This window comes from Trachemys scripta, chromosome 1 (genome assembly GCF_013100865.1).
Source record: "Trachemys scripta elegans isolate TJP31775 chromosome 1, CAS_Tse_1.0, whole genome shotgun sequence".
NCBI lineage: Eukaryota > Metazoa > Chordata > Testudines > Emydidae > Trachemys > Trachemys scripta.
In genome coordinates this window covers 211,978,569-212,005,172 of record NC_048298.1, presented here as the reverse complement: position 1 = coordinate 212,005,172, position 26,604 = coordinate 211,978,569, and the positions used below count along the sequence as shown (strand labels likewise).

The window sequence follows — 26,604 nt, the reverse complement described above, 5'->3', positions numbered from 1 at the left end:
TTCTTTTGTTCCCAACCAGCAGTTGTAGAATATGTGTGTTCTGATTTTTTTTCATAGTGTGGATTGTTTTCTAATACTTAGGTTGTCATGAACAACTTCTCTCCCCTCTCATTCATGATCACCTCCTGTGGCAACCAGAGCAATTGTTTGTGGAAAAGGAAAACTAGGAAGTTAATGTAATTTAGTGCTATTTAACAGCTGGTAATGAGATGTGACCAATCAGCTGTTTGTAGGCCACAGTTTGCAAATCTTTGCATTTACTTTCTGGTTTTTAAGTAAAACATGGTTGGGTCATGTTTTCATGCTTCTCTGATCGACTGTGGGGGGCAGAAACTTTTTTAAATGAAAGTTCAAATTCTCCTGTATTCACTTGACTCTGGAGGTTGGGCTGAAAGGAAAACACCACATATATTGTGATCCAATGGTCAGGCAACCCTGACCATTGGATCACCAGGCTTGAATACTAATACTGTTTTTAAAACTTTTTTTTTCCATTAAAATATCTTTTATGTTGGTTTAACTATGTACTGCTCATATTACACTGTCAGGTTTTACTTTTTCCTTAGCATATTGACAAAGTGTTCAAGCATAAAGAATTACAGCAACAACTGGTGGATGCCAAACTTCAGCAAACAACACAACTTATAAAAGAAGCCGAGGAAAAACATCAGAGAGAGAGGGAGTTTGTAAGTTGCTTCTAAGCTTACTTTAAAAAACAAAAAACACAGCAACTGAAGGGGCAGCATATTTAGGGCTAAGATAGGGCTAAGGGCTTTTCTATAAGATACTAAGATCCAAATGGCTTAAATAAATTAAAAGGAATCTGAATTGTACCTGCAATATACATCTATACAGGTGCAAACAAATAATGTGCATGCAGCTGCAGCTTTTTTGCAGCACACTTCCTTGTTCTTCTGATGCCTGAATTTGGTCAGCTATGCTATAAGAAATGTGAGGTAGAAAGAGGGTGAAAGCAGAAATAATGTAAGCACCTTTAAGAGCAATTGCTGTTACCAGGAAGTGTGTGCCCAGTGTTTTCTGAGCACATGAGACTGTAAAACTAAGAATTTTTACTTGCATTCTTCCAAGCAGTAGCAGCTTGGGTGGAAACTACGTAACACTGAAGTCTTCAATTGAAAACGTGCCCTCCTGGTGGTGAAATGGCTTTAGGCATTATAGGCCTGATCCAAAGCCTTTTTAAAGTCAGTTAGAGTCTTTGGCTCAGGCCCTAAATATTCACTCCCCTCCACCCAAAGTAGTGACTTTGTTTCCAGAATTTGAACAAAATCTTACAAGGTGTTGGGGAGAGGGCTATGTCTTCTATTTGTTTTTATTATGTGTTTATAGATAGGGTATAGAAAAAAAACTTGAAGTTTCAAAATTGGCATGAATATAGTCTTCATTGAGAATGAGTATTTATGTGTGATTTGGGATGGAGGGGTCAAAAAAATCAAGTAACTTCTGGCCATGTTCACCAATCTTTGAAGACTGAGATTTAAAGATAGAGGATACCACACTGTTTTGGTGAAGAATTCTTGCTTAGAAGTACAGGTGTGTGAATCTTCTCTTTTCTAAAAGCTAAGACATACTGATAATCTCCTGATTTTAAATTAGACAAAGTAGATTTTTAGAAAGTTTAAATTTTAGCCAAGTTTGACAAAAACTCTCCCACTTTGACATCACTACCCTTTCTCTCTTCAGCATTACTGCTTTACGTACAGCAGTTGTTAATGTTACTGGCATAGTTTTGTTTCATATAAGACAATCGTCGAAGCAGTCCAGTCTTTGCAAATAACTTCTTTAACATACATGACAGGAGAACATCACAAGTGTGAAGCTAATTGTACTACATAACATTTTTTCCACGCTTGGGCATTCATATATTTTTGTAGTAAAATAGCTTTTTATTGTACTTCTGCATATCATTTAACACGTAAGTGTTCTACCAGAATGCAAACACAAACTGAATTTTCCCAACTGTTTGAGAGATTTTCCCGTGTAATAAAATCAATTTCAGTATATCAGTAAATGGTTTTAAAATATCAGCTAAGAACTATTAATTTGTGACAGATGGGAGAAAACAATGATAAGTAATCTGGCACAATTTTTACCTATTTTGTTCTTTAACAAATTAATTTTTTAACCATTTAATACAAGAGTAGGCAAGAACATGTTCAACTGTATGAAGTTTCATGGTAAATCAAACTTTCTCTTTTATATTACTTTGTATCAAGCCATTGTTCTTCAAATGATTGCATATGTCTATTACACTAGGTGCATGCACACCTTGTGCAGATATGCTGGAGAGTTTTCCCTACTATTACCCACCCAGAGGGGCAGCCATGCCAGTGCCATGGTGTCCCTCATGCTCTGAGCCGAGGGTATAAAAGGCAGAGCTGCCCTGCCTATTCTTTGGTTCCTACTTACTGTCCATGGTTGAAGCATGCTGGCAGCTCATTCCTCCTGGTATTTATAGCTAATAGTTGCCTAGCTGTACTTAACAGTGATACTCGTTATGGTCCTTTGGAACCCCTCTTCTTTTTTTCTCATTGTCAGGATTCGGCTCCAGGCTCGACTTGGTACCAGGGGAGACTATGCCAAAGTGCCCTGGCTTCAAGCCTTGCTCTGGGTGTCACAAACCAGTTCCTGTGAGTGATCCTCGCTCTCACTGTTTGAAGTGTTTAGGTGACAGGTGAGCAGTCTTCCAAGGCTTCAAGACCAGAACAATAGAACAAAGAGAAGATTCTCATAGGGGCTGCTCTTTGCCCAGCATCAGAATCTGACCGAGGGAGTTCCTTGACCACGCTTTTCACATGTGCTCCCCCTGCCATACCTGTGGACCGAGACAAAAGAAAATCTCCCTCAATACAGCAGTCCTCAAAGAAACATAAATGCTCTGAGCATTGTAAGGGGACTGTTTTGTCTTCATCAAAGTCCTTCATATAGAATTCCTTAGTTGCAGAGCTTAAGCCACTCTGGTACCGTAGGTAGAGCATGCCCTTCAGCCCACCACTCCCCAGTACCGCAGTTTAGTGGCTCTTCTAAAGTAGAGCTGTGGATCCACGTCCAGGACCGTCAATACTGGCTACTTTATTGGCACATATGGTGGAACCATTGCCCCTGCTTGCAGCGGGGCAAAGACCCCTTTCGGTACAGACCACTTCAGAGGCATACGAAGCTTGCTAAAGATCTGCTGAACCTCTCAGTACCACCGTCACTGATCATCCAGATTGAGTGTCCTTCCAGAACCAGTACACATGGTGCACGCTTTGGGGTATGTTATGATGCCTGTGACCTTAGGTCCTGTATTGCTTTTCTCAGTGTCTGTTCCAAGACCACTGGTAATGGCTCCATGTCAGATCATGGTACCAATCGCTAGGAAGCCCTTTCAGGTCCATTTCCCAACTGTTTGTTTTCTATCAAGAACAAACGAGGGGGCATCCTGTAACAGTGCAATGGCTTTCTAAATGGATCACCAGCTGTGTTGCCCAGGATGTTCCCAGAGAAGCTGTCTGTGCATTCAATCAGAGTCCACTAAGCCTCCACTGTATTTCTGGGAAATTGCCGCTTTGCAGATGTCTACAATAGGGACAAAGTTGTCTTGAGTCCACACATTTGCTAAACATTACAGAGTTACTGTTGCATCAAGGAAATATGTGAATGGGAGGAAGAGTCCTGTAGTCCATCTTCCGATCAGACTCCTAGCCCACAGCTCCATTGAAAACAGCTTGGGAGTCATCTAGTGTGATGGACATATGCAATTACTCAAAGAAGAAATGGTTACTCTCCTTTTCGTAACTATTCTTCGAGATGTGCTGCATATGTCCTTTATGCAACCCACCCTCCTTCCCCAACGCATTAGAATCTCTCATCTAAGATTCTGGTACAAAGAAACCGAAGGGTGGGTGGTGCAGTTCTTCCCTTTATATACTTCGTGCTTGCAGCTCAAGGGATGCCTGGCTGCAGACTTGGCCAGCCCTGTGGGTGCCACTAGGGAAAACTTTCCAGCACTGGTGCACGAGGCACACCCCCCTAATTTAATAGACATATGCACCACATCTCGAAGAACAGCTACAAGAAGGTGAGTAACTGTTTGTTCCCATTTACATTATCCTTAAAATTTTGCCCGTCGATATAATGTGCGATAATACAGTACCATTTTCTCCACTTTTTAGCTATTAAAAGAAGCCACTGAATCCAGACACAAATGTGAGCAGATGAAGCAGCAGGAAGCCCAACTAAAACAGCAGGTAACTGTACTGTTCGATACAGATGATCCACAATGACAATATCAATAGATGCTTATGGTTTTGACTCAAACTTGACATTTGAGGAAATACAAAAAATTGCAAATTAAACTTTCATTAATGGAAACATTGAATTTTTATGGAAACTTTAATTGGTAACAGTTGTCTGTTCAATGAACACTTCTCGCTATATGTACGTTGGAGATATTAGTTAAAAATATTTTCTTGAAATTGCTATTTGAGGCTCCCAATTCCCTCCACAATCCTGGAAAGTGATAGATGCTGAACTGCTAAGATTGTTTCATTAATTTAAAAGAATGCTGCATCCATTGTGCTAAGACTTGAATATCTGAACGTCTAAGGACTGTCCTATCTGTGGCCTCCACCCTGCTGGCTATTTCACAACACCTCTCTTTTTCCCTGTGGGTGATTCTCTTCCCCAGGATGTCACATCCTTTTTTCCTGGTCATTCTGGACCCACACAGTGCCCTCTGACTGGAAAAGGAGCTAGGTCCCTTCTCTTTCCATAATGACTTGTGGCCCAATCCTTGTTAACATCATGTCATTCTGAAAGAGATGGAGGGTAGTCAGTAATGAATCAACAAAGTTTACTATAGAACTTATTGATCCTTGCAGTCACTAAGGCCCTGTAACCCTGGGGTTCAGGTTGACTTTGCCTTCTTTTGCCTCATATGCACTTAGGCTGGGTCCAAATCCTGGTGCTGCTTCCTTCATAATATATCTAAAATTGAATCTTCTCTCTATCCATAATGCTAATCCTCCTGTCCAAGCATTCTTTCAGCATGATTACTACAGCCACCACTTCTAGCTCCTCTGGTCTCTCCAGAACCCACATTGCTCCCTGCTTCTCCTGTTAATACAAAATAAGCTCCTAAAACAGTCTTCCTGTGGTCTTTTGTTTATGCCCCTTTCCACATCTACCTTATCCTGATTCTCCTTTCTCAGATTTTCATACACACCCCTGCACTTATCCCTACCTTTAATTCACAGAGTCCTAACTCAGGTTTTCCCTACAGAATCTGATTCTTTCAAACTGGATTTGTTTAGCTCTAGGCCAGGCCAGTGTTTCTCAACATTTCTCAGGTTGGCCACCCCTTATGCAAAGTCAAAAAAAATTTTGCAACATCCTTATGCTCACTATAAAAGTGAAAGCAAAAAATGTATCCTTGATAAACCCATATAATTTATTTCTGTGTGTATTTCAAAGGGTTAATAGAGAACACTTGACCTTGAAGGATAAGGGTTTGTGGAGACTGGGGGGAGGATCACCTTATGGCCACCCTTGGGGAGGTTACCTTTTGTGATTCTCTCTCCTTCCTCCCTCTCCACCCCCCCGTGACCACCAACCAGTTAAGAAATGCTGATCTGGACAAATTCCTGATGGGACCCTTCTGCAAAATTGGAGAGGGAATGTGTTTTGTGTATTCAGTCCCTGTGCTTGAAATTATATGATCATGCCTCTACCAGCCTAAAATTTGCAAATTATGCCCCAGCTGTGATAAGATTTGACTGGAAGAGAATTGAGAGGGAGTTCTATTTGCTGCTTTAAAGTTTTTTCAGGTTAAGTGGGAAGCTGCTAATAATGGCTGTAGTACTCCTAATTTGCCTATTCGTATAACAGCAGATTCAAATATCTGTCCTCTGGATAAAATGTTGTGTTTACTAGAAATTCCACGGATGAGGCTACTTCACTGTCCTTACCAAATAATCGTTAGTTCCCTTGCCCAGTTGGTCTCTTATAAGATGTGTCAACAAGGATATTAAAAGGCTTGTTTATTCCCTATCAGATCTCCACTTCCTTGGAGTACCTACTCATGGTGAAAATTTGTTAGGATAATTTAGGCCCCAAACAAGTCCCCACTTCGATTTATGTTTGTAGGATCAGGGCTGTAGTTGTTTCTTAGCCATGTCTTTGAAATAGTAGCAAGACCATGTGGTTGAGAGCCTCAGAGGTGGATGTCACTTCAAATCCAATCTCACTATTACACATGTAGAATTTGCACTTTGTTACTAAATCCCACACCTATGACTACTTCAACTTTTATTATTCATCTGATCCTAATTTGCTTTGGTATTTTAATCCTTGCCTTGTTTAATATTTTGTATCTTAATAGTTTTTAAATTACATATTTACACCTAAATTTGTGCTTAATTTTTCAAATTGTAGCTGTTACCTTTATTTGTGCATAGTTAGAAATGCACCTCTTTCAAACTTTTATTTAACTGAGATAACAACCCATGTCTTAATGCCGAACTTTTGTTAGAATATAATCTGTTGCTTTATAAAGATAGCCCTAGCTCAGCATCCATGCACAATTTGAGTAACCATCTATTTTTATACAGTCATCTACACATGCTGTAGGTGAAAATTTACCTGATAGATTAGAGGGGGAGCGTAAACATTATTCTCTTATCTTTGTTGCATTACTATTATCTGAAATTTCTGATGTACCTTAATAAACATTGCTTGTGTGGTAACATTGCTATACAGTTTAAATATGTCCACATTTTTTTCCCCAAAGCTTTCTCTGTACATGGATAAGTTTGAAGAATTCCAGACCACCATGGCAAAGAGCAATGAACTTTTTACAACCTTCAGACAAGAAATGGAAAAGGTACTTTATAGAATTATGATGTTAAAATTTCATGAAAAATATTAGAAAAAAAATCCAGCTCCTTATTGGGCCTTAAAATCCCTGAAGAGGCTATATAGGTGAATACAATTTTAAAAGTATTTGTAGCTGGAAAAACTGTAAAATGGCACATTAAAACTAGTTATCTACCTCTGATTTCAGTCTGATTACTGAGAGAGAAAAAAATCAGCATAGTTGTGGAAGAACATGATGCAATCCAGTCTTCTGAAACACTTGGCGTAACTGCATGCCAAGTTCTGATTCCAAAAGCTAATATTAGAAGTAGAAAACAGCTTTTTTTTTTTAAATGGTCATGTGCAATACTTTTAGTTAGAAACTACTTTTGTTTATAAATGAAAAAGATGATTGTAGAAGCTTTTGAGGGAGGATGGAAATCATTTTTGTAACCACCATAATCTTAAAAGTAATATTTTTAAATAATTTTTCATAGATCTGACATGAAACCCTTTCCTGTAAATTCATTTTATAAGGTTACTTTGAAAATATGGTTTAAGCAACTTACTAAAACATTTTAATACGTGGTTACCTCTATTTTGATCCTAGTTATAAAACTAGCTTTACTATATTTTTAGATGACCAAGAAGATAAAAAAACTGGAAAAAGAGACAATAGTGTGGCGTACAAAATGGGAAAACAACAACAAAGCTCTTCTGCAAATGGCTGAAGAGGTGGGTAACAAACTTCATAGTTTAAGGAACTGTGTAGTCACATTCAAGCAGGGCTTGACTCTACATGGCCCTTCATTTCTAGATAGCTGGAGATTGTCAAGAAATGCTATGTAGCTACTCACTGTACCACTAATTTTTTTTTTAATTGCTAACAGTTTGTGCGTCTCGTTTAAATAACTTTTTTCCCAGGTAAATTGACCATCCTTCTTCTCAAGGACAAAATGAATTCTGTTTTTTGTAATTGCTATCCATGACATTTGATCTTCATATGTCTAGTCCAGGGGTCGGCAACCTATGGCACGTGTGCCGATTCTGAATGGCATGCTGCTGCCCACGGAGGAGGAGGGGCTGGAAAGCGCCACCCTGGGGGAAGAAGGGGGAGGAGAGAAACTTGGCTGCGGCAGGACCAAGCTTCTGCCTCCTGCGCCGGCAGGGGAGAGCAGTGGGAGGGAGCAGTCCTGGCCCCCCGCCCCACTCAGCCCCACCGCTCTCCCCTGCGGGGGCAGGAGGCAGAAACTTGGTCCTGCAGCAGCCAAGCTCCCCCCCCCCCCCCCTTTCTTCCTACAGCTTGGGAAGTTCCGCCCCCCCCCCCCCCCCCCCCCCCCCCCCCCCCCCCTTGCCGGTGACGGCCCTTGCGAGGGGGAGCGGAGCAGAGCTGAGCGGCAGCGTGCTCGCTGCTCTGTAGAGGAGGCAGAGAGAGGTAGGGACGGGCCTTGGGGAAGGGGGTGGAACAGGGCATTTCCCTCCCAGCCCCCTGCCATGAGCTGCTCAGGGCAGGGGGCTGGGAGCACCCCCACGAGCTGAGCACCCCAGCCTTCTGCCCTGCACCCCCACACACCCCCAGCCCCCTGCCATGAGCTGCCCCCGGCACCCGGCCCGCTGCCCTGCACCTCCACAACCCCCCCAGCCCTCTGCCCTGCACCTCCACACCCAACCCGGCCCTCTGCCCTGACCTCCCCCCAACACCTAGCCTTCTGCCCTGCACCTCCACACTCCCCCCAGCCCTCTGCCCTGACCTCAAGTCGCCCTGCTCAGCCCACTGCAGGCCTAGATGAACAGAACCCCAGGCTGGAAGCGGGCTGAGCAGGCTGGTGGCGTAAGATCAGCATTTTAATTTAATTTTAAATGACGCTTCTTAAACATTTTGAAAACCTTGTTTACTTTGCATACAATAGTTTAGTTATATAATATAGACTTATAGAAAGAGACCTTCTAAAAACATTAAAATGTATTACCAGCATGCGAAACCTTAAATTAAAGAGAATAAATGAAGACTCGGCCCACCACTTCTGAAAAGTTGCCTACCCCTGGTCTAATCAGTAAAAAACATAACGTAGGAATTGGCATCCTTAACCTATTGCTTATTAGGTAGGATTTTGTGGCAAAATTGTACAAACTATTTGAGTCTATTAAATACTGGGACAGGTACTAGATTGACAATCCTGAAGAATCCTTGGAATTGTAAAACTCCCTTAGCTGCAACTAGGGGTCAGTGTAGTTCTGCCATGTCTGTTAGTATTCTTTCTCTTATTACCAGATTTCATGGCAGAAATGTATATATGCTTGTGTACAAACTGCTTTGAAATCAGAAATATTTGGTACCCATTCACTAAAGTTGGCTGAGTTCCATAAGTAATATTCCTGTAACTGTAGTCTTGAATGGTAACAAGTTGTGTGATTTTAGTCTGTGAGCTTCTAGTGGACTCTTTTTCACATTAGAAAACACTTGGTCACAGCTGGCAGTATGTAGTACCCTTTGTTGCATCTCATCAGACTGACCTGTCACCCTCCTACATGTGGTCCCCCTTTGGTTTAGAACAGGGGTAGGCAACCTATGGCACGTGTGCCGAAGGCAGCACGCGAGCTGATTTTCAGCGGCACTCACATTGCCCGGGTCCTGGCCACTGGTCCAGGGGGCTCTGCATTTTAATTTAATTTTAAATGAAGCTTCTTAAACATTTTAAAAACCTTATTTACTTTAAATACAACAACAGTTTAGTTATATATTAAAGACTTATGGAAAGAGACCTTCTAAAAACGTTAAAATGTATGACTGGCACGTGAAATCTTAAATCCGCGTGAATAAATGAAGACTCGGCACACCACTTCTGAAAGGTTGCCAACCCCTGGTTTAGAACATTGGCGGCAGCCTGAGAATTTGTACCAACGCTGTTTATGCTCTGCCTTTTAGAGGGATTAAAGAGAAGACTTTAATCTCTAAGCCTGTCAAAGTAGTGCCTTTTTAAGAGAAATAAATTCCCCCCAAAAAATCACTTCAATAGGTTAATCTGTTTTTTATTTCTTACAGAAAACAGTTAGAGACAAAGAATACAAAGGCTTTCAAATAAAACTGGAGCGTTTGGAGAAGCTGTGCAGGGCTCTTCAGACGGAGAGGAATGAGCTGAATGAGAAGGTGGAAGTTCTGAAGGAACAGGTTTCTGTAAAAGAAGCAGATGTGGATCTAGCAGTTGAGGTGTTGCAGTCATGCACACTCAATTCCCATGAGGAGCTGGGAACTTCCACTGATACAGAACCAGGAATCCAATCAGATGCTGAATCAAGTGCAGCAAATGAAGGAAATGGCTCTGAAAAGACTGTCTCCACGAGTCCTGTTCCTGTTGACTAAAATGAAGCGTAAACACTGTATTGAGAGATATATTTTGTGTATAACTTTCTCTGTTGGTGGTAACTATTGGTTTTGTGGTGAAAATTTTCTTACTTTTTCTACCATATATGTATTTTCTTAGAACTACTGGACTTATGTGGTACAGGAAGCTGCATAGCAGCTTTGAATAGCGTAATCTATACATTTTCCACAACTGTGTTGCACATCTGCCTCATTTTTAAAAAATATTTTTCCATAAAGAATGCATGTGCATTTCCTCTCCCCTAAACACAAATCTCACCATGTCAGTTAAGACTTGTGTACAGATTTAACATTTCATGGGGAAAAGTGACAGGAGTGTCACTTCATTGGTTTGAAAATAACATTTTGCTTCTGTTAACTGAACTAAGGTTTGGTATACTACTGTAATTACCAAACTCTTCAGTAAATTATCTACATTCATCTAATGGCCAGTAGGAACTTCAACTATCTCACCTGATTATATATGAAAATAAGGGTCCAGAATATGATCAAGAATATTTTACAGGGTTTTAGTGTAGTTGTGGTATGACAAAAACAGCTTTCAAATATACATACTTTAATTTGCAGCTGGTAAAACAGGGTGTACAACTTTCTTGCAAACTTCTCAGGGTTGTGCTCTAAGGTTAATTCACAGACAGACTATATTTGCCCTCCCTGTGAATGTGTTCAATTTAACTTGCAAAGAAAGCATACAGGAATGAGTGTTTATGGAGTGAAGTTATCTGTAGTGGAATATACACAACTGCAGAAGTGTTAGTCGTGTTATGTTCCTTAACATGAAACCTCAGCATTGCAGAGAATTCATAAAATTATTATTTCTGATTAGAGAAGTTGTATTAAATCTGGATATTTTAAAACAAGGAGTTCTTGTAGATTTATACTGTAGATACTTACTGCATTCAGTGCTTAAGACATCAATCTTTGGTTTGGATGTTCTTTACTTAGCACTGTATGCAATATATTTAAGGATCTGTAAAGAACTCAGTTAATATTTGATCATGTGGATTCAAATATATTCCCAAAGTAAAACATTTAACTTGTTACACACCTAACCTGAAAAGACACTGATTAGCAGACAGAGTGCCTTCCTGGTACCTACTGCTTGCCTGGTAAAATTGGTAATTCAGAGGTTTCATGTTAAACTAATATGCCATAAGTTTAAAAAAAAAAAAAATTTACATTTAAAAAAATGTAATGGACTGCAGTTGTGAGCCTTACAGTGTTTCATTTTGAAAACTTGGGCATCCAATTTTTAAGGGAACTGTTCACTGGGACAGGTTGGGACCAACATTTATTTTTAGCAAGGCAGGTAATGTAGGCAGGTCATGTGTTAAGTAACAAGCTACTGTTAACTTTAGCCCATATATGTTCGCTTTCTAGTTTCAGTTGCTGTCACTTTTATTTTAAGAGATACAAACGTGTAGCTTTTTCTGGTACTTAATGTTCTTTGCACTTAACTTCAGTGGGGGATTTCTGAACCAAGCACATAACTTTCAATGAGCTTCCCTCCCCGCCCCCTTTGTTCTTTTTGGCAGTTTAGTGGCTAAATTACTTGAATGTTCAGGCTGCACTGAGCTCTTGATCCCTTCCCTGATGTAATGATGTACATTAAAATAATGTAGATGTCTTATAAAGAGAATAAGGTTGTATAAAGCCTGATAAATGTGTTTTAGCTCATACCACTGAACAAAACTGTATCAAACTGACATTTCTTAAATTGTGTAGCAAATGAGTGACATAAATTGGGAACTGGCCAGTTTCTCTACTATTTGCACCGTCTGTTTTGTATTCGTGGTCCACACATGGTGAAGTGATGAGAAAGTCGAGGTGAGCAGTCAGAGAGGTTGGACTCAGCTTTGAAACACTAATCACGTTAACCACATGGCAACAAAAATACTGAAAAGAAGAAACATCCTTCCAAAGTTGCTTCATCAAATGATTTGTCTGACATTGTCTGTTGTCATGGAATCCAAACACTGTAACAGAAGTAAGTGTTTAAATTTCTGCCAAAACTGGTCTTCAGTTAATAAATTAAGTGAGCGTGAAATAATTTTCCTGAGGGCAAGTGAAGATCTTAATGTATCAGTTACAGCACAACATACCCTTGGCAAAAGGTACAAATTTCATAAGTGAAGTGGAAAGTGCAGTTTTCTCTTTTTAAAATGTATTTGGTCTCCTGTATCTATAACCACCTTTCTTTTTATAATGCGTGTTCCATGTGTAGTCAAGAGTGAACTTTGGACACTGCCACAAGGGCTGTAAAGATATGTGAGACGAATGGAAGAGCAGTACAGACGATATGTAGTTACTGGCTTGCATGTGTAAATGAAGCAGAATGCCACTAGTAAAGGGTTTTAAGGAATCTGGGATTTTCTTCTTATCTCTGTGTGACCCTGAAAAGGTCCCACATCACACCAACCTTCCCTCTAGCAAAGGTGGGCTGGACTTGGCTTCCTGGAAGCAGTTAATGTCATTCCATGCACTGGCCAAAGGGGTGTTGCTATAAAGAATGCAAGTGATAAGCCCAGCACTCACGCTGATCTGCCATACAGCAGGCTGTTGCACTGCCACTGTACAGCCAAAATGGTTCCAGTAGGGTTTTTATGGAAACTTACATTGTGTATCTTCCATAACCACAACTGTTTTAATCTAGGCTGTAAATTTATGTAGCCTCTGATGTGTACACCTAATTGTTAGTTGGGCCCATGATTTTTACCATGATTAGGCTGCAAAAAAAAAAAACACCTAAATTGTATGTGATGCAAGACCCAAATACGTGTAGTAGTGTACACAACTACATTAGGGCTGTATCTCTCCAATCTGTTTTGTCCTTCCTTTATTACACTTACACCTGGTTATATTACAGTTTAATTCTCAGGTGTTGCAGAAAAACTACCTCTTCAGACTGTAGATGGAAATAACTGTGAAAAAAGTGATGCAGAAATCTAGTTTGTGCTAAACACACTGCTTTATTTTTACAACCATGTCTGCTTTCATGAGAAAAAAAATGATAAATGAACAGGCAGTCTTGTTTTGCTTTTCAAAAACATTTTGTAGGGATTTTTCACTAATGTGAATCTGAAATTTTATCTACTCGATTCTGTATAGATTAAGTAAATATGTATGCTTAATATATCAGACTCTGTGTTTTTCTTTTATTCTTGGAACATATTCATTCCTAACTTGGGCTGTCTGGCATACTTGTTAGGAGCTTCAGGAGAGAATTTAGAGGTGTGACATTTGAAATTACTAGTAGCATGGGTACAGCACTCTAGCTGTGCTGCTGTAACGTAAATGCTTCCTATGTTGACAGAACAGGTGTTTCCACTGATACAGGTAATCCACTTCTCTGAGCGGCAGTAGCTGCATCTACAGTGGGAGGTTAGGTTGACCTAACTCAGTCAAACAGGGAGCTAAATTTTTCACATCTCTGTACCTAGGTCGACCTATGTTTTAGGTGTAGACCACTCCTAAATGTATTCAGGTTAAATGGCAGCTGCTAATTTAAAACAGCAGTCTTGAAGTTTGAGCGTTTTAAAGCACAGAATTGCTGTTTCTTTGATGGAAATCTTAGTTATGTTCAACACTGAACACAAATGGGCTGAGTTTCGAATAAATTAGGGGCTTGGAATGTGAAGTGGACAATTTTTGGGGTTTTGAATCTTCACTACAAACATCAGTTACCTTTTTTTCATTACTTTGCTAAATTCCAATATTTTTAACGGTAATAGTTATGTGTTACTCTATTTGTGGGAGTGGGTTGGCCTGATTGCGTGTCTTGTCACCTTGTGCCAGCTAGTACAAAAGAAGAAAACAGAATTTTAGGCCCCCCAGATTGGGTGGTGTTTAAGTTTTTCATAACAAGTTATGCAAACTTAATCAACCACTACACAGAGGAATGTTCCTGCACAATAAGACGATTACATTGTAATAGCACCCAAAATGTCCATGATGCTTTCCAGACACAGTAGTATGCAGTCTCCTGCTGAATGGTGTAAAATGTGTAAGTCTCGCTCAGTGATTTTCCTGGAGCAGGAAGCTGTTTGGACACTGTTCTAGTGTGAATAAGACTGCTGGCTCTTGAGGATCCAAGGAAGTGTACCTTCAAAATTCCCAACCTCTCTATACTCAGGAAATCTCATGCAAGGCTACCGGGGTCTCTATGGAAAGGCTTACAAAGGGACCAGGCAAACTTTTCAGATATGTCTACATTTGGGTGAAACTCTAGTAAAATGTACACTAATAACAGTTCAGAAGTGTTAGTGAAGACCTGAAACAATTAGATTGCATCCCTGTCATATATCAAAAATGCTCTTTTGATCAGACAAGCAGTATTCTTAGGCGCACTCACACAACAACAAAATAGTGTGAATCAAGTCAATACCTGTTTCCCTAGCATGCAAAATGTATTAAGGAATAAATATAGTTTTAAAATTCAACTCCGCTATTTTATAAATTAACTTCTACCTTAAAATTCTGTTTTATTGGTCCCTGCATCTTCAGAAATATTTGTGTAAATCCAGACCTGTATGGCTCAGGTATATTAATAGGATAGAATCTCATTCATGTTTAAGATGCTTGTTCAAATCTAGTCCCGGTTGGTGATCAAAGTTGCTACTCCTTTCTTGTAAAGGAGTTAAAAGCCAAACATTGATTGGATATGGAAAGAACCCAGCATAGTCGTCATTACCGGGTGGGGGCTGCAGCATGTTGACAAGGCAATTTAGAAGGGAGGCTTATGCTACTGTTGCCAACTGGTACCTATGCCATGTTTCAACTGAGGACTTTATCCGGGATCAGTTTAGAGCACTGAATTCTTTGAGTTTGTAAAGTATTACATGTATGTATTTGGTTTTTTTAAAGTTAAATTGCTAGACTTACAAAGTTAAATTTAAGGGTGGAAATTCTGTAAATGAAAGCTGCTTTTTCGAGTAGCGTCCCTATGGGTGTTCTACTCTAGGTGTGCTAGCACCCCCTGTGCCTTTGATCAGAGACTTCTCACAGCAGTGTCTGTTTGGCCCACACATGTGCTAGTTAGCCTCGTGTCCCGTTCTATTGCTATACAGCATTGGATGGGCAAACCGTCCTCAGTTCCATCTCAACTGCCTCGGACTGAGGCAGAGCTCTGGCGGTTGTCCCTGTTGAACCCTGGTCTACTGTGTCCTGGTTTCTTCTTGTTGTAGTTAGTTGTTGTTAGTGTAAATAGTATGTAGTAGTAACTTTAGCTTCCTAGTTTTAAAATAAATATATATAAATCATATACTTAGTGAACACTTTGTACTAATATCTGGGAGATTATGCCCAGTTCTGGTTTCAAACGTTGTCTGTCATGCCAGGAGGAAATCCCAGTAAGCGACAGGCAGTCCTGGTGCATCCATTACTTTTGGGAATCACATATTGCCCAGAAGTGTAAGTTCTGTCTAACATTGAAATCTAGAGCTGGAAAAAACAGGGTGATCAAACTTTGTCTCCTCATGAATGGAGATCTTCCTACACCTGGCTTCTGACCCAAGCAAAGGGATCCTCTCTGTACACCGGTCTCTGAGCAAATCTGCTGCCTCCACTATATCTGATCTGCACTTCTCCATCTAAGAGGAAGACTCGACTCCTCTCATCAGTCCTCCAAGAGACCGTGCCCCAAGTTCACAAGGTAGCAAATCTCCCTCAAAGGCCAAGGTCATCAGTCTTTTCAGCCACCTCAGCAACATCCTCTCTCCAAGCAGGTACCCACTGATGCTACTGCTAGACTGAAAGATGGCAAACTCTCGGACTTGGAGAAATCATTGGTATCAATAGCAGACTGAGATGGCAAGAAGAGCTCGTCCTCTCCTTCCTCTGTACCAAAGAAGCCCGCTCGGGCTGCAACTGCACTTCCCTCAGAGCAGACAAGACTATGGTATCGGCCACTATTACGTTGGTGCAGGTACCACGGACTCGGTACCGACAATATGCTCAGTACCACAGGAGTTTTGTTTTCCCTGGGACCTGGCTGTATCTGTGATGGCTGAGTCTCTGCTCCTCGGCTCTGACATATTTTCAGTACCAAGGACATCGAGATTGTCAGACATTCGCCTGGTACCAAGAGTTTCACCTCAAATTTCTCCAGGCCCCCCACCATTTCATAGTAAGTTTGAGAAAAGGGATTCTGATGAAGACCTTGCTTCAGTTTCCCAAATATCGATCCAGGGCTCTCCTCACCCCTAGAGAGGCCCCTTTCCAGAAGTCTCTGATGAGTCTATGACCACTCGTGACACAAGGTTGCAATCATCATCTCGCTGGTATCTGCACCCATATGTGCCCCTCCTATGCCTCATGCATCACCTCCTTGGCCATACTGGGACCCTTGGGCAGCCTATCACCAGCTATTTTCCAGGGCTTCGAGCACCACCCTTTGCGATGGTGGTTGCCTATCTCTGCTTGCTCTCTCTTGGAGACTGATTCTCAAGAAGAAACATTTGAGGAGTTGGAAGCTAGAGCCAATGAAGTGGTCTCTCCTCCAGCCAACATCTTCTCTTTATCTCCAGATGAAGTTGTCATGCCGCCGCCTCCATCCTTGGCGGATGATTTTAAGCAGTTCCAGGATCCGGTCAAGAGAATTGCTGAGTCCTTGCAGATCTCTCTCGAGGAGATTGAAGAACCTCATCATAAGCTGCTAGATATCCTTCATTCACCCTCAGCTGCCTGAATAGCTGTGCTGGTCAATGAGGCCCTTCTGGACCATGCGAAGATCTGCTACCCCAGCTACTATTCTGCCTACATGCAAGAGTGGATAAGAAATATGTTCTGGCAAAAGACTGTTTTTATTTTCTCATCCCTCTCCTAATTCTTTGGTTAAAACAATTAATGAATGAGGAAGGCAATACCACTCTAAATCCATGCCCCATTAAAAAGATCGTAAGTGAAAATCTTGTCAGCCTCCTTACAATTTAGAAACGCCAACTACCAGGCACTTATGGCAAAATATAATCATGTAAATTGCACAAAACTGAACTCTTTTGTTGACCACCTACCAATGGAGCACAGAGATCAATTCCAGGCAATTATTGTGGAGGGCCAGCTACTTGCCAGAACATCTTCAAGCCTCCCTCAACACTGCTGATACTGCTGCTGCTTCAATCTCTACAGCAGTAGTTATGAGAAGGGCTTTCTGGCTCCAACTCTCCAGATTTCCAACAGAGGTCCAGAATACGATGGAAGACCTTTCTTTTGATGAGTCTAAACTGTTTGCTGACAGCATGGATGAAACTCTGTGCACATTAAATGACTCTAGGGCTACTTTTCATTCTCTTGGGATTTATACATAAGAGAATGTTTAGCAAGTCCCAGATGGCTCAGATCCTGTTCTGCCAAATTCCTGACATCCCAGACGCTATATGAACCATATCAAAAGAGACAAATTCCAGAGAAGGAAACAGTCAACCTTGCACCGTTCCACCTCCAAGGAGCAATTTTTATGGGCTGGTCAACAGCCTGAATTACCATCCTCCTCCTAACCAGCTGCACCGGTTCACCTGCCTTCTTCCCTTCGGTGACCGCCTTTACCACTTCAGGTGGGCTTGGGAGTCTATCTCCACAGACAAATAGGTTTTTGGAGATTATCACCAAAGGGAACGCTTAGCAGGAGGATCCTTCACTCCAATCTCGGAGTGCTTTGTTTCAATGCGTGGTTGGTGGAGGGTTCACAGAACTAGAGACAACCAGTTCAGAGGAGGTAAAAAGCATACTATTATACAGCAGAAAACAGTCTACTCACTACACATACTCTCAAATGGACAAGATTTGTCTGTTGGTATGACCTCAGACATATTCTACTGATGACCTCATTGCTGCCAGATATATTGGACTATATCCCAACACTAAAATTCAGGGCTATCGCTGAGCTCTATTACAGTCCACCTGGCAGCCATCATGGCTTTCCATTCTCCACTAGAGGATTATTCTGTTTTTGCCCACCTAAAGACAGTGAAGTTTCTCAGGACATTTGACAATCTCTATCCACCAGTCAAGCGTCGTTCTCCTGTTTAGGACCTGAATCTGGTTCCTAAATGCCTGACAAGACCACCATTGGAACTGGTGGCTACCTGTTAACTGCTCCATTTATCAATGAAAACAAAATTCCTGATAGCCGTCATGTTGGCAAGATGGATTGGGGAAATAGGGGCCCTTATGGCATGCCCCCCTTTCACAGTATTTTTAAAGGACAAGGTCATGTTGTGACTCCACCACAAATTTGTACCTGAAGCTTCTTCCGGGTTCTGTATCAGCCAACCCATTCACTTGCCAGTCTTCCACACTAAACTTCACTAGATAATCAAGAGGTACTGTTGCACACTCCTGATGTCAGGAGAGTCCTGGCCTTCTATCTGTATAGGACGAAACCCTTCAGAAAGACCCCCAAAGTGTTTGTCTTGCTCGCAGATAGATCAAAAGGATGTGCAATCTCAGATCAAAGACTTCCCAAGTGGATATCTGAGTGCATTAATTCTTGCTACAAATCTTGTAATAGTCAAGCATCTTCAGATATACAAACTCACTCTACAAGGTCCATTTCTCAAAAACATGCCCATTATTGAAATATGTAAGGCTGCTACTTGAGCTTCTTTACATGTATTCTCTGAACATCATGGAATAACTCACGACTATTCTTCCGATACTGTGTTCCACTTGGCTGTACTTTCTTTCGTACTGGACTCTACTCCAAAGCCCCCTCTGCCTTTAGCGGGTACTGCTTGATAGTTGCCTAGAGTGGAGCACCCATAGGGACGCTACTTAAAGAAGAAATGGTTACTCACCCTGTGCAGTAACCGGTTCTTTGAGATATATGTCCCTATGGGTGCTCCGCTACCCACCTTCCTTCCTCTCTGCTTTGGTGTTCTCTGCTATGGGGCTTCACAATAGACAAGGAACTGAGCATGCTTTGCCCGTGCAGTTCTACATAACAGCATGGGGCTCGAGGCTGACTAGCACCTATGGGGGGGCCGAATGGATGCTGCTATGAGAAATCTCCGATCAAAGACACAGGGTGTTGACACCTAGAGTTGAGCCCACATAGGGATACACATCTCGAAGAACCATAGTTACTGCACAGGATGAATAACCATTTATTATGTGAACTGGCACATTGCAAACCTTGTGAGTTATACCTTCAGACTTTAAGATTTTTTTTTCTGAATATAAATGTGTGCATCTTGGTTAATATTGCCAAAATCACCTTAAGATTTGGAATGTCTTGACTTCTGAGTACTTGATCTCTCCTAGCATTCAGGAGATTCTTCAGATACTTTCCTCTTTTGAAAAAGTTAGTAGGAAATTAATAAAGGCTCATGGGATTTCTCAGCAGCTATAAGTTTGTGCTTCTAGAAACCCCTCTTCCTTGTAGGCCTGGAATGTCAAGAAACTGCCCTTTCCACAGCCAGAGCAAGGTGAGAGAGGATTTAAACATTAGACCTCCACTAGTTGGAGATCTGTATGAAACATGCAGTCCCTGAGTAGGATTCTGGGACAGCAGAGAGGCAGGAAATCCAGCACTGTCCCTTCTTCGCACTGCTGGGGTGGAAGGTTGGCTTCTTATCTGGGCTTTGCCCTTGGACATGCTTTTTCAGTCTTTGGCTAAATAGTCCTCTAGCTTTAGGTATTTCTAAATTCTTATTGTGAGGGACAGATGGTGTAGGCCTGATTTGACATAAGTAACTTGCCTCATTTCTTAGTGGGTGTAATTGGGAAGTGAATGGAAGGTTATGTTGTAAATAGGGACTTGACAACCAGTATTCTGGAGTCAGGATGTCTGTGCTAGATAAGATAAGCAGCAACACCTTGATGGTAGGGACTATGGACAAGATAAACCTGGAATGTAAAGATCAGGTTCCACTGATCAGCACATAGAGCAGATAGTAGATAATGTTTTCACTCCTCAGCTCACACAGGTATTGATTCCTACGAAGTAGCCAAGCCAAAAATGTGTGGTGTAATGTATAACATGCAATGTAATGTGTAAATGTATATAAAGGAAGAGAGGTGGTCTGTGTAACTCTGGATGTATGGTATGCCTTATACCCACCCCCTATGCTTGAGTCTGATCAACAGTGTAGCTTTGCTTGTATGCCAAATAAAAGAACCTGAGTGATGAAATCCAGAGTCGAACTGGGTGTTTTGGATCCCAGAGAATTGGAAGAAGTGTTCTCCCTGAACTGGACAGTGTTCTGGATAACCTGAATGGAAAAGGTCTTGGAGGGAATCCCAACAGCTGCGATACATTAGGAAGGATAGTACTGATTTATTTTTTTGGAGTGGTGGAGAAGAGAAGACAGACACAATATAGGGAAAGAAGATAAGGGAGACAACAAAGTGAAGGAAAAGATCCCTAAAGGCAACATATGTTATGATCACCATAGGAAAGAGGAGAATGAAGTCAAGACAGGAAAAGCTATGATAAAATTAACTTGCATCACTAGATTTTCATCAGTTAGCAGTGTTTCAACTAAATACAGTGCACAACTTCTTATTCCTTTACATTTCAGGGAGCTTGATAGCCTAGATTTTTGGTTAGTGACTTAATCCTTGGGTTTAAGCATCAGGTAAATTTTTAAGCTTTGATCCTAACAATTCACAAAAAGGAGACTAAACTCCCAAGGCAAGCTTGAGACACAAGTGGACAGGTGTGTACAGTCACTGCCTTCTCTCCTTGTAAATTACTGACCAGTGTTCCTGAAGCATCCAATTAATATGATTACGCAGTGTGGCTGGTCTTGACCTGTATGCAGTGGTGGTGTAGCCATGTTGATCCCAGGATATTAGATACACAAGGTGGGAAAGGTAATATATTGGACCAAATTCTGAGACAAGCTTTTGAGCTTACATAGAGCTCTTTCAATTTTCTTGAAAGGCTGGTCTGCAGGTTTTAAATATAGTTTTCAGATAGCTGAATTTTTTTTCCAATTTATCCATAATTACTTGCTGCTGTCTCTTTCAGTTTAAAGAAACAACGAAAGTGGTGTTACATTGTCAGTTTATAGGTGTGCATTTCTACAGTGCAGCTCCAGGGATTGTACAGGCTTCCTATAAAACTTCAGCGAACATAATTTAGCCTTTAAGCTAATTATAAATTTGAACATGCAACATTATGTGGTATCAATACAGCTGTCAGGCCAATGGGGAAATCACCCCAACTCTGAAATTTGCCCTTTCAAAAGCCTGCTTATTACTAGTAGGGTCTTTCCCCAGGGGTGTCCGAGGTTAAAATAAATACATTACCTATCTCATAGAACGAGAAGGACCTTGAAAGGTCACTTAATCCAGTCCCCTGCCTTCACTAGCAGGACCAAGTACTGATTTTGCCCCAGATCCCTAAATGGCCCCCTCAAGGATTGAACTCTCACCCCTGAGTTTAGTAGGCTAACGTTCAAACCACTGAGCTAGCCCTTCCGCTTTGTCTGGAAATAGTTGAATATAGCAGAGAGATAGGTCCAAAAACTCTACACCCAGCTCCCTTGAAAATAAGAGGGAATGAATGGTAGCTGTATCACTTTTTCCCTGTTTTCACCTTCGGTAGCAACCTGCAGGAGTAGCAGAATTGATTTAACTAGGTACACTTACTAACCAATGTGTAAATGCATTTTAAATTATACTGCACTACAACACTGCTGCAATGCATATACAACCCTCTTAATTTAAATATACTTTGTTGCATGTGGTGTTTTGGACCCAATGCTATTAGTTAGTCATTCAGGATTTAAGTCTAATTTGAATCCAATAATTTTTGACTTTTTTTTTTAATAGGGTGGGGGGATTTTTAACGTTAGTGTCTGGAATTCATATTTAGGAGCCTAAATAATAAGCGGTTGGATCTTTAAAAGTGATGAGCACCAGCAGGTCTAATAGTTTGTGTGTTGCCTTCAGTTATAACATCAACTTCATTTAAAACTAAATGCAGTATACATGCAGTGGGAGTTACTGGGACCTCAGTCCTTTTAAAGATCAAACCACTTAGGCATCTGAATATGGATTTAGACATCAGAAAACCTTGGCCTCTTTTATAGTATTTCACATACAAATTACATTCACACTTTGTAAAAACACAAGGGGCAGCTAAGCGACCAAAGGGGAACACTGTGAACTGATAAGGGTAGCCAGCCACAGTGAATCTGACTTAGAAACTTTCTTAGGCCCTAGTGAACTGCCACATGAAAGTAGGCATCCCTTTAGATGAGAACAGCATACCAGTCTCCCAGCTCCACAGAAGGAATAATGGAAGCTAAAGTGACAATCTGGAATTTTGATTTTCTTAGGAACTTGTTTTACTGCCTTAGATCTAAAATAGGCCCGAGGACCCCCCCTTCTGCCCTCCCCTTTTGCCTTCAGTATTGGGGTAAAACCACTTTCCCCTGAACAAAGGAGGAACCTCCTCCACAGCTCCTACAAGACACTGACCGCTGTTACCAGAGCCGTACACCAAACCTGGTGCCAGAACCTACACAAACAAACCTCCCTCCCTTTTTTTCAAACTGACTGATTACACTAACTATATATGGGTACTGTATAGAGATGAGAGACTTGCAGACACAAGGACAGGGACCTCCACCAACTATCACGGGCAGTAGGAAGGAACTTCGGGGGGGGGATCTGCGGTGGCTCAGCCCTTTATGCCTGCATGATGTGTGAGACAGCAGAGGGCATTCAAGCCACTCTGCTTACAGCTGTTATACAAGTACTTTGTTATGAGAGGGGTCCCTGAAGAGGGATGGAGAATGGGAAGGTGTGGCAAAAACACAATAGAGTGAATATCCTACTTCCACTGGGTTTAGAACCCACTAATCTGTGGTGATATGGGCCCAAGCACCACAGAAGTGGGACAGGTGGTTCGCAAAAATTGGAACAAAAGGGAATGGCAATCTCTGAATTGATAGACTGCTCTCATCTTGCCCATCAAAATGAACTTGTGGAGGATGCTGCCCATCTCAATGAACCAGCAGCTGTAGATACAGAAAGAGGCAGTGGCAAAGGTTGCTGTTTGTAACGTCTGGTCCTTCTCATTGGCAGGTCTTGGGCATAAGGAATAAATGCATGAAAATGCTGAAACCGATGAGGGCAGAACGCCTTCTGCTTCACTGCTGGGGTGTAAATGCCCAGGGATTTCAGGGTCACTCTAGAATCTTTGAGATTCTATGCAGCGTCTTGTCCACTTTTGCTGAAAAGAGTGACAACTGCTCAAAGGCTAAGTTCTGAACTGTCTGTTGCACCTCTGGAAGTAGGCCACATGAGTGTAACCAGGATGAGCACCTCATTATGATGGCTGAGGCTATGCTGAACGCTGCAAAATCTGCTTCATCGAGACCTGCATATAGAGCTGCTCTGGCAACCAATTTGCCCTCTATCAAAGTGAGGACCTACTCTCGCCTCCTCTGCGAGTTTGTCTTTAAATTTTGAAACTGTATTTCAAAGAGTGAAATTGTAACATCCCAGCAAAGTTTGCTGGTTTGCAATGCAAAGCTATAATCCACCTGTAGAACTTCCTCTCAACCAGTTCTACTTTCCAGTCCTCTTTATTCTTGAGATTGAGGCGTGGTGCCCCTGTTGTTCCTTTTCACTAGCTGCTACAACTACAAGGGAGCTTGGAGAAGGATGGTTACCCAGATGTTCAAACCACCAGGATGGGACATAGTAACTTCTCTCCACTCTTTTAGTTGTTGGTGGAAGGGAAGCTGGGGTCTGCCAGAGGATCTTGATAGGTTCTAAAATAGCCTCATTTACTGGCAGTGCTATTCTAGCTGGGGCCGCAGACGTTAGAATGTTCACCAGCTTGTGGGATTTCTCCTAGACCACCTCCAGGAAGATATCAAAAGTCATAGGCAGCCTCCTCAGCAGCTCCTGATGGGTCTTAAAAGAGAAGCTCCCCCATAATTGCCTCATCAGGAGCTGAGGAAGAAAATGCTAGCAGTACCAAGTGCTGATGCAACTTCTGGCCCTCCTGCAGTTGCTCGTGGGAGAAACCCTGACTCTGCTTGGTACAATGCCTGTGGCGGCAATGCTCCTGATGCCTGGCAGGTGGAGCCCAATGAGATGGCTGCAGGGACAGGAAAGCCAAGGGTTCCAAAAGGGCCATTCGTGCGGCTCTGGATCCTAGCTAGGCATAGCCCAAGGGTCCTCCTGGTATTTGGGTGGGCAGGTGGCATAATCCTCCTGATGGGACTGGCTATGCTGGGATATGTAGGAAAGTCTGATGAGGATGCTGCTGCTCCTTAAGACCAAGGTGGTGCCATACCTGTTGGTACCAGAGAAGGTTCATACTTTCCCCTAGATGGTACTGGCCTCACTGATACCCTGATGCGCACCTCTGGAGATGCATGCTTGGTGAAGAGGTGAAGGTGCCAGAGGTAGTACCCTAGATACTGGTGATAGGTGAGATTCTTGAACCACTGTTGAACCAAGAGGTTCAACAACTCTCTTACACGCTTAAACAACTTGGGAGTGTAAGGTACCAGGAAGATACTCTGTATTACTGTGGTGCGAGGAGATGTTGAGGTACACGCTTCGGGAGCTGGTCTCGACAGGCCAACACTGGCCTCCAGAGTCACCAAACTCCCATTTAGACGTGTGCCCTGGGGAGTGCTTCCTCTTAGAATACTCTCCTGTGTCCTTAGCAGAGCTCATCCTCTTTGAATTCCTCGACAGCACCAGTACTGGATCTACTTTCCGATGCCTCTTCTTCGGGACTGGGGCTGAGTACTGATCAGTGCTGAGGGGCTCAGATGGAGAATGCAGGACAGATTCCAAGACCAGATATTTTAATCTGTCTGCCCTGTCTTTTTTTGAACGAGTCTTAAAGCCCTTACAAATGCCTCACTTCTCACTCTCAAGCTTTCCCCAAACACATAAGGCAGGTGAGGTGAGAGTTGCTATTTGGCATCGCCTTGCCATGACAGCAACAGGGTTTGAAACCTGGATGGTGTGGCATACCTCCATTACCAGAGCCAGTACCCCAAACTGGGTGGCAGAACCTATACAAACACCCCCCCCCTTTTTTTTTAAACTGTATATGGATACTGTATACCGATATTGAGAGACTTGCAGAAGCACGGACAGGGAGCTCCACTGTCACAGGCAGTAGGAAAAAACTGAGGGGAGGGGATCTGAGGTGACTCGGCCCTTTATGCCTTCATGATGTGTGAGAAAGCAGAGGGCATTCAAGCCACCTCGACAGGTACTGGAAAGGGTAAAAAGTCTCAGACAACTGTGCATTGAAGTGCACAAATACCTGCCATGGAATGGACATGTGGAATCACTCAAAGAAGATGTTCCTGTTGTCCTGCAATAGTAAGTCCAGTAAAGGAGGTAATGGTTTTGGTAGATGTCCTGTTAGAAGCATCACCTTTCAGTACCAAAACTTCCTCAGCCAAACAGGACCTTGCAGCATCTTCTCTGATCTTCCTGAGCACCCTGGGAATCAGAGGGTAAGCACAGATCACTTGTGGGGATCACTGCATAAGGAATGTGTATGCTGGGGTTCTGACTTTAGAGCAGAAACTGAGACATTTTTTGTTCTTGTGTATTGCAAACAGGTCTATTGATGGATGACCCCACTCTTGGAAAATGAAATGGATGACAGAATCCTTGATGACCTAAACATGGGCTGATTAAAATTATCTGTATTCTGTAGTAGTAGTATTCTGTAGACATGTGTGATGTATTGCCCTGAGAGGTACTTAGTGCTGAATATACCAGTTCCATAGTCAAACTGCTTCCTTACATAATAGAGACGATCATTCTCTGTTGGCTGTTCATATATAAAATGGCCATTGTGTTGTCAGTCAGAACTTAATTGTCAGCCCACAGATCCCTCGCAGAAATGCAGTGCAGGCTCTGTGAACTGCTCTGAGCTCTAAAATCTTTGTGTAACCATCTTTCACAGGGATGCATCTATCATTAAAGTCTTGATCGGGCAGACTGGAATAGCTGGGTTCTTTCCATCCATTTAGTGATATACAAATGTCAAAGGATTATTAAAATGTCTTCAAGTGGAAAAATTAGTTTTTATATCACATGGTTTTAGATTTTTACTTGATGAATGTAAGACTTGCAGCTTTCCACCATTAGTGGGGAAAAAAAGCTTTAATGTAAGAAAACATTATGGTGCATGAACACTACAACTTCTCAGAGGGTCAATTCCACAGCTCCTGCTGCCTCTCCTTACTCCCAAGAGGCAATGTGTAGCAACTGTTTATTAATAAACAGTAAAGAAGAATATTTCATAGTATTTAGGATTAGCATTGGGCTACAAGAGGAAGATGTGAGAGTTATGGTGCATCAACTGGGTTTAACATTTGTAAGATGTTAAATACTTGGTGATTAGACAGGCTATAAAAACAGAAAAC

The 26,604-nt window shown here is 41.9% G+C and overlaps 1 protein-coding gene across 2 annotated transcripts in view; it reads left to right on the top strand.

Annotated features, from left to right (window-relative positions):
* TXLNG (taxilin gamma) overlaps positions 1–13,370 on the top strand; it is a 47,247-nt gene extending 33,877 nt beyond the window's left edge. The window contains exons 6-10 of one of the 2 annotated variants that reach the window (XM_034756204.1): positions 567–686; positions 4,176–4,250; positions 6,791–6,883; positions 7,495–7,590; positions 9,899–13,370. In XM_034756204.1, coding sequence (XP_034612095.1) covers positions 567–686; positions 4,176–4,250; positions 6,791–6,883; positions 7,495–7,590; positions 9,899–10,216 — 702 coding nt within the window. In that variant the 3' untranslated portion in view covers positions 10,217–13,370. The remainder of the gene's footprint in view (positions 1–566; positions 687–4,175; positions 4,251–6,790; positions 6,884–7,494; positions 7,591–9,898) is intronic. The other variant, XM_034756212.1, reaches the window with a different exon arrangement.
* The last annotated feature ends 13,234 nt before the right edge of the window (positions 13,371–26,604 follow it).